Source organism: Spinacia oleracea, chromosome 4, assembly GCF_020520425.1.
Source record: "Spinacia oleracea cultivar Varoflay chromosome 4, BTI_SOV_V1, whole genome shotgun sequence".
NCBI classification, from domain to species: Eukaryota; Viridiplantae; Streptophyta; class Magnoliopsida; order Caryophyllales; family Amaranthaceae; genus Spinacia; species Spinacia oleracea.
This window is the reverse complement of record NC_079490.1, coordinates 147,924,949-147,939,350: the sequence shown is the minus strand read 5'-3', so window position 1 is coordinate 147,939,350 and position 14,402 is coordinate 147,924,949. Positions and strand designations below refer to the sequence as shown.

Sequence of the window (14,402 nt, the reverse complement as noted above, 5' to 3'; positions counted from 1 at the left end):
TAATATCTCATAGAATATTCAGTCATGCATATATTTTGTGAACTTTTTCCTTGATTATATACAAATCAATCTGACGATTTCTCAAATCTCGTTTATTAAGCTCGAGTAAAGCTCGATTAGCTCGAGCTCGAACTCGGGTTCAACCTCGAGCTAAACGAGCGAGCTCGAGCCGAGCTCGATACATCCTAATGCTTAGCGAACAAAGCTCGAGCAAAAAGTTGCAAAGCTCGTTTAAGCTCGAGACAAGCTCGACCAGTAAAATCCTTATCAAGCTTAGCTCGAACAACGTAAAACTCAAATCGGCTCGCCTCATTTGCAGCCATAATGACTGTATATTTAAAGTTATTAATTGTATATTAATAAGAGTTAATTGTATAATATTACCTGTTGACAACATATTTTACAGATGCTGATGTATTACTAAAATGCATTATTGCTTGTTTGTAAGTCATTCATTGTGTATTTATAGTTATTGTATACTAATAGGTTCTGATAGTATAATATTAGTCGTAGATTGTATATTATGTATGTCTTGATGTATTATGGAAATGCAATGTTGACGGTACATGAGGCTTGCACTAATGACGCATGATTGTACTTGGGCCCCACATTTACTGGCATTTTCGTAATAAAATGATCATTTATTTACGAAATTGATTTTTGATTGGGAGATTTTTTATTTGCACTAACCGATTATTTAATGCAAATCACCAATTAAGAAAGTGCAAATCATGGATTGATTCATGCAATCTCTAAAAATACATAAACCAAATTAGTCAATTAAATTTAATAATTGTAAAATAAAATAATAAGGCATAAAATAAAATTAGTTAGTAAATCAAGATTTAATCACAACAACAAAAAGTAAAAAAAAAAAAAGTCACATTCAAACACTTAATCACAGCCAAATACGGAGTATAATCCTTATTAGACCTGAACAAAGGCGGGTCGGGCCGGGCCGAGGACATAAAAGTCTGCCCATTATGTCAGGTCGGGCTAAGCTTCGGGCCAATTTTTTGTGCCCAAAGCCCGCTATTTTGGACCAAAAATAGCGGGCTTTTCGGGCCAATTTCGGGCCGGGACAAATTTATAACTAAAGTATTGTTTTACTTTGCCCAAAGCCCATCATTTTTTTAAAAAAGTTCGGGCCGGGCCGAGCCGAAATATTCTGCCCAAAACTCGGGATTTTTTGGGTCAGGTCGGGTCGGGGCCAGCGGGCCGGGTCCATGCTGATCAGCTATAATCCTTATTAATCACATACTTTATTTTTACCATTCAAGTATTTTACTATGCCACATTTTACACAAATAACTCCATGATAAAAATCAATCCCCCAATTATTTAATGTCTAATTTTTCTGTAGAGAAACTTTGCGAATAATTTTTTCTACATAACATAATTTTTTTTTAAAAATATATATCTTCATACATCGCGTGCATATAAGACTAGTAAATTTATGTTTTGACTCATGTATACCTTCTACCACCTTAAATAAATGTCTTTTATAGTGCGATGAATTTTATTTTATTTTATTTTAAAAAATAAGGTTTGTTTACCTATTATAGTAATAAGTCCAAAAGTTGTACACCAAAAGGTTTACCTATTGTACTATATTAGGTAAACCTTTTGGACTTTTTACTACAATAAGTAATAAGTAACTCGCACAAAAAATAATAATAAGTAATTGAGTAAGTAATAAAATTATAAATAATATATTTCGTAAGTAATAAATAATATTTGTCCGTCTAATATTATTTCTTACACTTTTATTTTTCGTATGTTTCATGTTATTTGTTAAACTTCTAAATTATGAATGATACTACGATTATTATATTATTTTTCTCTTCCTATTGAAAAAAGTTTGGTCCTCACACCTTTTCTCGTTCAATTAAATAAAACCTCACTAACTCCTATCACAATTACTTTTTCAATAAAATAACAATTGTTAGACCCTCTCTCTGAAAAGGCTGCATGTTCCAGCGTTATATACGGGAGACGTTCTACAGTGCAAGATTCATTCAACGGTCGTAGTTTTGATGAAGAAACCTTTATTTAATTCAATTTGTCATGTATTTGTTAAATCTATATTTCTCTTGTAGATGTCGTATGACTCTTTATTAATGAATTAATTTTTCCTTTCAAAAAATAAAATAACAATTTGATAACCAAACAACCACTTATCACCTAAAGCTTTGTGCAAAGTTAATGGAAACAACTAACGAGTAATGTGAGACGGAGAGAGTAAATAAAAAAATAACAAATAATAAACAATAGTAATTTTAACATTAAAATAATAAAAAAATAAAAAAATAAAATTATTAAAAACAAAGATGAACACAAATGTCGTTCTTATGAAATGAATTTGGAATTGAATGTAGTTGAACTGAACTAAACTAATGAATAAAGCTGAAATAAACTGAGCTGAACTGAAAGAAAATCTAAAAGAACAGGGCCTATATATCAAGAAAAATACGCTTAAGAAAATGAGTGCAGTAATGAATATCATAAATAGTTGTTCATTTTGGTGTTTTTTTTGTTCTACTACGAGGAGTTCCCACCGTCTTCGGCGAGTGGACTAATCTCCCGCGGGAGTTTGCATGGGTACCTCGATGGGCAGCATCCCTCCCAGTTACGGTTTTTTTCCATTCCCAAGGCTCGAGCCCGAGACCTTGGTTAAGGAACAATAGGCCCTTAACCACTCATGCCAACCTCAATTGATTGTTCATTTTGTTTATCAGTACACACATGAAAGACTACCCAAAATTAGAATCTTGTAAATCATTAGATTCCGTTATAACAAGATTAACAACATAAGTTTACATAAAAAATTCACATCACACTATAATTGATACCTAACTAAAGGTATGCTCACAATTGTATAATGTACGCATATATTAGAGCCAATAACCATATTACATTACGAGTATACTCTTAGGTATCCTAATAATTAAGCCGCCAAAGGCTAATTTTATTTGTAAGAGCTCACTAAAGGTATGCTCTTACAAATAAAAAGAATACACGAGATCAAACTGTAAACCAAAAAACAACAACAATATCATTAGGAGAGGTATACAATTTGTTTTTTTTTTTTTATAACAAGGAGAGGTATACAATTAGTCCATTGAACTTGCACTAAAAAGATTGTTCAAAGGACTATACATTAAAATTAATCAATAATAAGTTTGGTATAATCTTTTAATAATTAATTAATCAATATTATTGTAATTAGTGGGTGAACTGATTTTTTGCACTAAAAGTTTGGCCATAATTCCAAAAGGAAGGCACAACATTGTTGAAAGTCATAGTTTTGCCATCAACCAAAGTGAGTTTAAAAGAGAGTTTTTGGTTCCTTAGGTCTGTTCTGCTTTGCCAATTGACACCCCAATTTCTTGACATAGGCACCCATCTCTTTGCCTTGGAGCTTCTCACCCAAGTAGCTTTCACATCACCACTACCACCAACATTGGAGATCATCACCATGTTGAAATTTCCTTGCCCTCTCATTGTGAATCGGACACCGCCTCGCCTATGGCATGATACCCTTTGTTCATCAAACAAGAAATTAAAACCAATTGGGTTAACTAAATTTGTAAGTGTGAATGACCATACGTAATTAACAATCTTATACGCATGCACACAGAAAAAATTAGACTGTATAACTTGATCAAATTGTCATGTAACTAGTTCAATTACACTTATCTTTCTTGAATAAATGGTTGATGGTTGTTGAGAATTTAACTAATCATATATTATGTGCACCTAATTACCTATTGGGGCAGCAAATGCTTAATTTGGACTCCCATGATGAGTTGATGACCATGCACCAACGTACATTATAATTTAATTACATTTAAATGTTGAGGAGAATATATCTAGAATATTTTACATAGAGAAAATAATAAGCTAACCAATTAAGAGTTAAATTTTGAAGTAAATATAATTATGCATACCTTTTGAAAACGATGGGGATAATGCCCTCATTGGCTTGTCTAGCAATACGAAGGAAAGAAGGCATTGCCATATCAAAGTGTTGGCGAGGTGAGTCACACCACCCGCCTTGGTTGTTCGGAGGGCAGAAATTGGTGGCGGTGACGGTGACCATTTTCCCTCGAAGGCACCACTTTGGGTCGGCCTTGTAGTCACACATTACTTGATAACACGCGCCACACGCCTGTCCACTTTTAAACAACACACCACTCAATGCTGTTGTGTGGATTCCAAATCCTGCGTGGATGGTGTTGTCGTACCCACAAGCTCCTCCTGCTCGATCGTAGCAACATCAAATTATTAAGATTAGACGATGATAATTTAATTAGGAGACAGTCAAAATAATCAAATAATTTTAAATTGTGATATTAGGAAAAAGTAATAAATAAGTGGTACATAAATTCTAACATATAGAATTTTGACCCAAAAAGGACAACTCAACCTGCATTATTATTATCGATAACTACTTCTACTAGCTAGTGAAGCCATTATAATACGTCATTTTAATAAAACAACATATTATAGTTACTCCGCATATTTGAGTCTGTGACCAAACTTATTTCTCTTCAAGAATTAGTATGAAAGGGAAATAATATAAATGATTTTAAAGATTCTTGTGGTATTCCATCTAAATAGTAAATAATACTACGTATAAAGTTAAATTAATTGACATGCATCCAACTCAATCCATCTACTCAAGAGGCTAAGTGTCCACTATCACATAATGTAGATGACTTACGTTTTGACACTAAAATAAACGGTGTAGATTTTACCATCGTCATAACTCTATAATTATAATACTACGGAATAAATAATAGGAGTATCTTATACGGAGTACTATGTTTAAAATAATGTGAATTAGAGAACGCATTGGTCAACCTTGATGAGGAAGAGTGTGTAGATTACCTTGATCATTTTGAAATGAAAGTAGTAGAAGTTATAGCTAAAAACGGCAGTATAATAAGCTTACCAAGAGTGGCCGGACTTTGGTTAGCTCCATAGAAAGTAGCATGACCATTTAACCAACGATTAGCTCCACGACCATCAACACCTTCGAACACATTTCCCAAGAAAAACAAGGAATACACTACCAAAACACAAGAAATTACCATAACTTTTGTCATTTTATTTTTTGTAATAATAATATATAATAATGATCCTGACTAATGCGGAGAAATATAATTATTAATAATAATAGTAACAATGCTAATGCAGAGTAATAATATAATTTTATAATAATATTGATAATATGATTTTTCTCTTTTCTTAGCTAGCTTCAAGAAGAATTAAGCGAAGTGGTATACAAAACACATTGAATTGCAAAACCTGTGAGCTTTCATTTATAGAAAAAAAAAGGTAGTTGTAGTCGGTGAATTAAAAAAGATTAAATTATCCAACAAAATCCCTTTTTTCACTCTTTTTCGGATCATAAAACTCATAATTAATTGAATAAAATAAAATTAAAACAATATTTCCATATTTTTGCAATTTGATTTTTTGTCAGGGAAATTAAATGGAAGGTTGAATAAATTAATAATTTCAAACGCGTTTTAAATTATTAATAGAAAATTCGATAATGTACGGACATGTAACGAAGTTTCGATGTGTACGAAGAGATACGGCAGTGTGCGACATTGAAGAACAAGGCTAGAACAATTGCATGTGGTATAGGTTTAATTGCAATAATTAATTATATATACGCACTTTGCAAAGTTAATTCGGTGAAGATTATTATTATTCATCACCAACTTGTAGAGTACGAAAACTATTTTTGGATATTCTAAGGTTACAAAGGCATTACAAATTATAAATAGGGGAGGAATATTTTGACATGTAACATAGTATATACAAGTGTGACAGAAGGGGAATCAAGGAGGACAGTAGCCCACTAACGTAGCCCAAGTGAGGTTCAATCTTAAAATCAATTGGCAATATGAAGAGTATGTCACTTATGTTATAAACTTGAAGGTATTTGCTTAATCTTGAGATGTGAGACACAATACTCACACTTACTTTCTAACAAATCCCCTCTTAAGTGTAAGTCACTCCCCATTGAACAGAATGAGCTAAAGCACCCAGACCCTAGCCACTTAGGAGACCACCAACAGACGGGCTATAACCAGAACAAGCCCATAGACATCAGTGATTAACAGATTGTGCAATAGCCACTACTACAAAAAGGGCATAGAGTACTGTTGAAATAGACTTTATAGGACGCCTTAGAGGCGTTCTCCAACTCAACACGCTATGAAGTTTATAAAACGGGTAAAAAAAGCGTTTTATATACCTAGTCATAAAGTACAGTGATAAGAGAAAAGAGTCCTCTATTCCCTTCCTAAAATCAGAAAATGAAGAAGGAATATAGAACGGTTAACGTACATAACCGTCTCTTATACTCTAGAGGGCGTCAAAATCGCAGCCAGGCATGTATTATGAAATACATGCCATGGGCTTGTTTGTAATTTCCCAGCCATTTTGAAATTGTTGAATAGTCAACCCCGTTTGCCAACTTGGATCCCATGTAGAAAAATTGAGTACCAATTTTGTAATATGAATACCATTTTAAAATATTTAGCACCATTTTTGTGATATTAATACCACTTTATAAAATTTAGTACAAAACGAGTACCATTTAAGGAAAATGAATTTCATTTAAAAAAAGTTTAGTACCATTTTTGTAATACCAATACCATTTTTGTAATACCAATACCAACTCAGCAATGTCAAATCACCACCCCGTTTTACAAATTTACAATTCCGTTATACATTTCCCCCCAAAAATATTTAACATTTACATTTACCTTTTTATTTGGGGTTGCATGTTTTTGCAAATACATGCCAGACATGTATTTGGACTCCCTCTATACTCTATAATAAAGTGTGCCTTCCGTACATAACCGTCCTCTATTCTTCCTGTTAAATATTGAGATGTTCCGTACATAGGCGTACTGTTTAATATAACTACTTCGTTTTTACTTAATTTTAATTTGGGAGGATCCAACAGGGCAATAACATCCCATTGACAGAAACCATCAATATACAAGCTTTCGATTAATACAAGATACATTACAAAATCCATAATCTTTTACACTATATTACAAAATCATCCTAATTCAACCAAGAATGTGGCCAATAATAATTCATCCTGGCCAGTATTAATTCATCCCAAAAAGCTAAATTGGAAAAAGAAAATATAACTCAAGTAACCAAACCTAATCCTAAATTTCTAATACAATTCAAATGCAAAGAAAAGGGAAAAAGTGTGCAAAAGTCTTCGACTATCTCTTCTTATTTGTCTCAGATAAGTCTGCAAAAACAAAATAAATAAAAGACGATTAAGAAAAAAAATACTAATCAAGTGCAAAAATAAGAAAGAAAGAGATCGTAAAAAAGACTAACATAGAAAGCCTTATATTTATGTTTATCTTCAATTCGTGATTATAGAATTCAAGTTTGAAGGCCTTCAATTTCTTTCACTTTTTGGAGAAGGAGAACCATAGAAAGGAAAATGTAATTGGGATAGATGGAGGCGGATAGAAAAATTATGTGAGTGAAGGGGGTTTTCAAACTATTGGGTAAGTAAAAAGGTGAACCTCCTAGCATCACATCATTAGGGCGTAATCAATTCTAAGGCTACAAGGGATCAGAACTTAAAATGATGACTAAAGGAAACCATGTTACAACTTACAACTCAGCAAAAACTATATAGATATAGGAAGCTAGCAAGACAAACACGGACAAACTATCTTTGCACATATTCAGCAGCTGAAAATTCACACTCAGGAAATTCAGACCTGATCTTGTTTTTGGTTGAATAGCACAACTGAACCTAGCTGTTTATTTTCCAGGTCATTCTAATCTTGTGGTCAAAACTGAAGGCTTCTTACTTGGAATTGTTACTTGTTGGACATATCTAGAAATTAATCACAGGAGAACTAAACTTGCAGTTATTAGCAACATCATAGCAGGATTGTAGAATCCATCAACTGAAACAAGTTAACCCCACACCAAATATACAGAAAATAAGTCCAGGTATATCAAAAAAGAAATTAGAGCACGTTGCACAATTAGAGGGAATTGCGTGTTTGGTATATACTTGCGTGCGAGAGACGAGAGCAGAGAGTTGAATGCCCTGAGGCCTGATTAGAGATTCATAATAAGACAAAACTTCTCATACCAAAAGTTTAAATAAACTCCAGGGAACTAACCTTAGAGGTAACAACAGGGCAAGAATTCTGGAGTCCATCCACTGCATCTAGCACATAATAAACCAAGTGCGAGTATGTCCAGGCATATCCAATAACAAATGATCAAGATTTCAGTGCCTATAACAGCAAAAATATTACATTTAGTTGAGGTATGATTCTCGGCCTTTCTCGCTTTGGGTGTAGACCTAGCTAGATCGATTCTCTGAATACCCCGAATAAATCCAAATAAGCAAAGATTTTTCCAAACTTTTAATAGATTATTCAAATCTAGCCTTATTTTAGGCATAATGAAGTTATAATATACAACCATAGGAACATCATCCAAGAAACAAAGAACGGGAAATCAAAGAGAACAAAACATATCAGCTCGTCAACAATAGCATCGCCAACTTATAGAGAAGTGTATAACTTCTAGCACAAAAAACTAAATAAGGTGATTCTGTAGTCAATATACAATCACTATTCAAGAGTATAAACTTTAATCGAGAGGCCAGCTATAAGCTGAAACTGACTGAAAGGTGACAAAAAAAGAGAAATACCATTCAGTTATTGAAGGTCTAAATTAATTACAAAGTGTAACTTGGTTTGAGGTCAGGCCACTTGAATTACTAGCTTATTTTGGTATATGGTTTTGTTCTATGACTTATTAGCTTTGAGACTCATGGTTCACACCCATAGGAATGGAAGGGATAAAAAAAGCAAGCCAAATCCTTATACCTAAACTGCTATACCATCCAAACAACTACGAGACTTCAAGACACAAAAGGAGGTGAGGAAGAGTTGATGCAAAATACTCTGTAATTCAATCTGATACTTTAATGCCATTAAAGGAGAAAAATTAATATACAAAATCAAAAATTTGATACTTCAATAAAGTGATAATTGATCCTCTAAATTCAAAACACCCATTAAACTTAAACCCTAAAACCCAAAAAGTTGTCTAATTGAACGAAGCCTAGACTAAGAACATGATACGAATGGGGAATCCAATTCACCCTAGGACAAAGAAAAATAATCAACTGAACAACTAATCGAATTTCTTAACAAAATTTAGAAGTGATGAACAGAATACAAAGAAATTACCCCAGAATTTCTAGGGTTAGCCGCAATCAACCATCATCAACTTCACCTAAAAATCGAAAAAATATTGGTTTCTTTAGATAGAGAACAGAAGATTATATTAGGGAATCTAAAAATTACAATTAAACTGAGGAACTCAAATTGAAGAGGGAAAGAAAAAGAAACTAATAATATGAAAAAACAAAATTAACCACACTAACCTCAGAATTTGGAAGTTGTCGTGCACCGGGGGTTGGGAAACAGTCCGAAGCAGCGGTGGTGCAGATTAGTAGCGGTGGTGCAGATGGTGGCATGGTGCAGATGCGTAGCAGCTAGACCTGTCAAAAATCGATCCGACCCGAAAACCGACCCGAACCCGACCCGAAAATACTGGGTCCTGAACAAGATTTTGTGACCCGTAACCCGATTTTATCCGAACCCGAGCAACCCGAAAAGTAATGGGTCAAAACCCGACCGAACCCGTTTTGGACCCGACCGATTGAAAATCGTTGTATTTATAGTAATAAATGCGATTATGAGAAAATTTAAGCATAATAAACACGCTGTTTTTACTATTATTGTGTGTAATATGATTTTAATTTGAACTATACGCCATTTTATGGTTGAATTTGACTAAATATAAACTTATGTAGGAAAATTTGTTAATTTGTGCCCATATTTTGTATATTTATCACCTAAATTAATGAAAATATAATGCGCGTTTTAAAATCTCTCAACCCGTTGGGTCGACCCGAACCCGAAAGTTCTGGGTCTTGAACAAGCATTTGTAAACCCGAACCCGAAAGTGACCGACCCGATCTAACCCGAACCCGAAAATAATTTTTTACAACCCGACCCGACCGACCCGTTTGACAGGTCTAGTAGCAGCGGTTCTGCGTGCTTGTAGAGCTGCCTCTGTGGGTTTTTGCGTAACTATCATTCTTAAGTAGGTTGAGGGTAAACCTATTCTTTTGGTTTGAAAACAGAACATGTGATGTTGACTTAAACATATGGTTTGGTTAAGTTGGTCTTTTGATAGTTTTGTTTTAAAAGTTATTCATCTATAAATAAATACATATATGAGTAGGGATGGCAACGGGTAGGATCTGGACCGGATCCTCTAGGATCCAGATCCAGACCCGTTTTTTAGGCAAGGATCCAGATCCTACCCGGATCCGCTGGGTAATTAAATTGAGGATCCAGATCCAGATCCGACGGATCCTACGGATCCGGGTCCAAAACGGATCCAAAACGGATCCTAACTTATTTTTTCATCAAACGAAACTAATTTTCATTTTAACCTTAAAACATAGTTTAGTAAAACTTCAATAACAAAGCTATTTTTCCATACAAGCATTTACTAAAATAAAATTTAACAAATCCAACATAAATAATACTAAAAGTTCAAAAACTTCAATAATACTACAAGTCTTAAGTCTTTACTTTTATATTTTTATATATTTTTTTTATAAAAACGGGTAAACGGATCTGGATCCGGGTAATGACTTAGGACCCGATCCAGATCTGTTTTTAAAACCAAGGATCCATATCCTACCCGGATCCGTCGGGTCCAAAAATTGAGGATCCAGATCCGTTGAAAACGGATCTGGATCCACGGATCCGGGTCGGGTCCATTACCCACTGCCATCCCTATATATGAGAGTCAAACCTTGAAATACTTATGTTAGTATCATATTTGATATTGCGGGTTATAAACGGTTTGAATTAAACGGGTTGTAAACGGGTTACAGGTTGTAAACGGTTCGGGTTGTAAACGGTTCGTGTTGAAATAGTTCGGATTGTAAACGGTCCGGGTTGAAACGGTTCGGGTTATAAACAGTTCGGGTTGAAACAATTCGGGTTGTGAACGGGTTTTCCCCGGGTTGAAACGGTTCGGGTTGAAATAAATCGGGTCATTAACGGTTTTCGGGTCCATTCGGTTCGGGTAGAAACGGTTTCGGGTTGACACATGACGGTTTGTTATCGGGTATCGGGTCTTAATCGGTTTAATATTTTCGAGACGGTTCGGGTTCGGGTTGAATGTTATCGGTTCGGTTAGTTTTCGGGTTCCAACTAACGGGTTATTAACGATTCGGGTTCTTAACGAATCGGATTAACCCAGCAGGTTCAACGGTTCGGGTTGAGATTTGACAGCCCTAGATGTTGTAATATACTCCCTCCGTATTTATTTAAGGGATACACTTGCCTTTTCCGGCCGTATTTATTTAAGAGATACACTTGCCATTTTTAGTAACTTATCAACCCCACCATCTAATTAAATAATACATCTAATATACCCTATCACCCACCATCCTATTAAACAAATAATTTCATAAACCCACCCCACCCTCCACCCACCAAAATGACATGGTCCCCACATGTTTAATTATTAAAATATCTATCCAACCCCATTTGCTTTATTATTTTATTTCATTCAATTATTCTTCTTAATATCCGTGCCCGGCCAAGTGTATCTCTTAAAAAAATACGGAGGGAGTAGTACGTTTAGCAGGTTTATGAATGACTTTGGAAGTTATTGTTTTTTACGTACCTATGGTGTAGTCACTTTTGTTGTTTCTCTCTTGCAAACGGTCTAAGGGATGTATCTGAAAGTGGTTCATCGGGATTGTTGCTCCGTTTTCTTGTTCTTGAAAAACAGTGGTGAAAGGTGTGACTCTGATAAGCATGTCATTTTTGACCGGGCAATGAAGCTTGTTGTTTCTGGCAACTTCAAAGTTGTTTATTGTGTGTATATTTCCTTCCACGATTTGATCCTTGTAAGTTTTCATCAAATCCTTCCTCATAGTGGCTTGAATGAGTCCTCCTTGCGTTTGTTTTATTTTGTTTGGTGTTAGTGTGTAAAATGAAAATGAGGCAGTTTGTGAAGTAGAGGTGTAAAAGAGATGTTAGGTAATCTCTTACTTGTTTATCTAATAGAAGGAAATCAAAAGTAGTTGGTTGTTCACTTGAGTTGTATATCACATCCCATGTTCTTATTACTCGTGCCAGCAAGGGTCCTCCCCTCAAAGTGGGCGTGAGATCAACAATGTTTTGGTTTGATGCCATTTCTCCAAGTCTGAGATCCTGAATCCTGCATGTCAGTTAGTTATGCAAGGAATTTCACAACCGAAGTACTATTTGTTATGTAAGAAATTAAGGTGTTAATGAGACAATGATTCAAATGATGCAATGTAGACAATGATGTAGCTTTGTGACGATCAAGTAAGTTGGCTTTGTTATTTTGTTATGCTAAACAAAAAGATGTTTTAAATTAAGAAATAGGTAAAAATAAACATTCCAAACAGAGCCTTGTTTTGTTAGAAGTTTCAATGTTTTTTAGAGATTAAAGATCATTGAAAATTTCTTTGTAAACCACATTTTTTTTCTTTCCAGGTTGTTGATCATCGGTGCTTTTTCTGGGGATGCAGATTTTTCTGGTAAGTATATTCCCACAAGTTTGAATGTTTGTCCTTGACTCTTATTGATTGTCATTGGGAAGCAAACTTTGATTGGGAACTGCCGGCGCTTTAAGATGAATGGCCATTTTGAATCTGATTGTGACATTTCTGCTCGTGGAATGCTGACCATGTCGCCCGCATTTATTCCAGTGACAACTTGTGCTTCAATGACTCTATGGTTCAATCTAGTGACAATAAGGCGTGTCCCATTACATAGTCCCTCTCTTTGGTTGATGTTTCTCAACAATATTATAGGACACCCTACCTTGAGGTGTATTTCATGATTGGGCACACCTGGAAATTGGAGGCTGTTGAGGAATTCAGTAGGGTACAATGATTTCACATTTCTCCCACCTGTAGTTGCTGGGCAGATTCTATCTGCACTTTTGTAGGTTATTTCCTCTCTTGGGATCATTTGGAGTATTTATCCATTGATGTTGTCAACTGTTTCATTTTTTGGAGCAAGTATGGCCCGTTGTTGGAGGTACTTTGGGTCCATGTAACTGTGCAAAATTTTCGGGTACACCTCTTCAACCAATGCAGCAATAGGATCGGCTCCATTTATAAGTAAGTTCTTTGGTATTTCTATCCATGTCGGTTCCTCCTCGCCTTCTTTTGTTGTTGCTGGAATATACCCATTTCCCTTATCTAGTACCCATTTGCTGAACTCTGATCTCTCTATATCGACTTGGTCTAGGTTTGACCACTTTATCCGCATATTTTTCCTTAGTGTGTGGACAATGCACTCTGGCCATATGGTTTTGGATTTGCTCACAGATGCATCTACAATTTCTACTCGTCCTCCCTTTGGAACAACAGGTAGTATTTGCCGAAAATCTCCTCCTAAGACTACTACCTTGCCTCCAAAAACTTTGTCCATTGACGATTGGTCATGAAGCTGCATAACATATCGAAAAGTCCGGTCAAGTGCTTCAAAGCCATGCCTATATACCAAGGGAGCCTCATCCCATATTATGAGCTTTGTTCGTCGGTTAGTTCTGCGAGGTCAGAGCCTTGCTCAATGTTGCAACACGAATTTTCACTTAAGATCAGTGGGATTTTGAACCTTGAATGGGCAGTTCTGCCAGAAGGAAGTACTAAAGCTTCTAGTCCTGATGATGCCACTGCAAGTACAATTTGTTCTTCAGAGCGAAGCTTGGATATTAAAGCTCTCCAAAGATATGTCTTCCCTGTGCCACCACTACCATAGACAAAGAATAGTTGACCTCTACTCTGGTACATCGCTTGAAGGATGTTGTCATAAACATGTCTTTGCTCATCATTAAGGCCCTGTTCTAAATCGTGGGCATCGATAGCCAATGATTATGTGTCGTAGTTATGCTCTTCCAGTAACATCCTATTTCCTGCTTCTTGAAGTAGTGTTGCATCTGGTAATGGGATTCCGTGGTGGTCTTTGAGGCTTCTATGTTCTCTATTTAGTAGTTGTTCAATCTCGTACAGGGTGTAGTTCTGAATCTGCTCTTCTGTTAGACTTAGGTTTGCAATTCCCAGTCTTTGACGTTGTCGGTAAACAATGTCATCCGATAAGTCTGTCCAATGCTCTTCCCACAACTCTTTTGGGTCTGACACTTCACAGAATAAGAGCATTGTAACAAAGAGTTCTCGCATCTGTGGCCCGGTAGACCATGTGGATGCTTCAACTAAACCCTCGTGCCATTCATTTTCCCCA

The 14,402-nt window shown here is 35.4% G+C and overlaps 2 protein-coding genes and 1 long non-coding RNA gene across 3 annotated transcripts; all 3 read right to left on the bottom strand.

Moving 5' to 3' along the window:
• Positions 1–2,771: 2,771 nt before the first annotated feature.
• LOC110797414 (expansin-A12) lies at positions 2,772–5,283 on the bottom strand. Its single transcript, XM_022002528.2, has 3 exons — positions 4,958–5,283; positions 3,951–4,260; positions 2,772–3,541 (listed from the first exon to the last, which is right to left on the bottom strand). Exons 1-3 carry the CDS (start codon positions 5,109–5,111, stop codon positions 3,226–3,228), a joined length of 780 nt encoding a protein of 259 aa, XP_021858220.1. The 5' UTR covers positions 5,112–5,283; the 3' UTR covers positions 2,772–3,225.
• A 1,723-nt stretch (positions 5,284–7,006) lies between these two features.
• Positions 7,007–9,588, bottom strand: LOC110797412 (uncharacterized). The gene is made up of 4 exons (XR_002535832.2): positions 9,476–9,588; positions 9,279–9,324; positions 8,196–8,312; positions 7,007–7,294 (listed from the first exon to the last, which is right to left on the bottom strand). It is a non-coding gene; the product is annotated as an uncharacterized lncRNA (long non-coding RNA).
• Positions 9,589–13,136: 3,548 nt separating this feature from the next.
• On the bottom strand, positions 13,137–13,954 carry LOC110797404 (uncharacterized). Its single transcript, XM_022002522.2, has 2 exons — positions 13,779–13,954; positions 13,137–13,656 (listed from the first exon to the last, which is right to left on the bottom strand). The coding sequence occupies exons 1-2, from the start codon at positions 13,952–13,954 to the stop codon at positions 13,137–13,139; spliced, it is 696 nt and encodes a 231-aa protein (XP_021858214.1).
• Between the last annotated feature and the right edge of the window lie 448 nt (positions 13,955–14,402).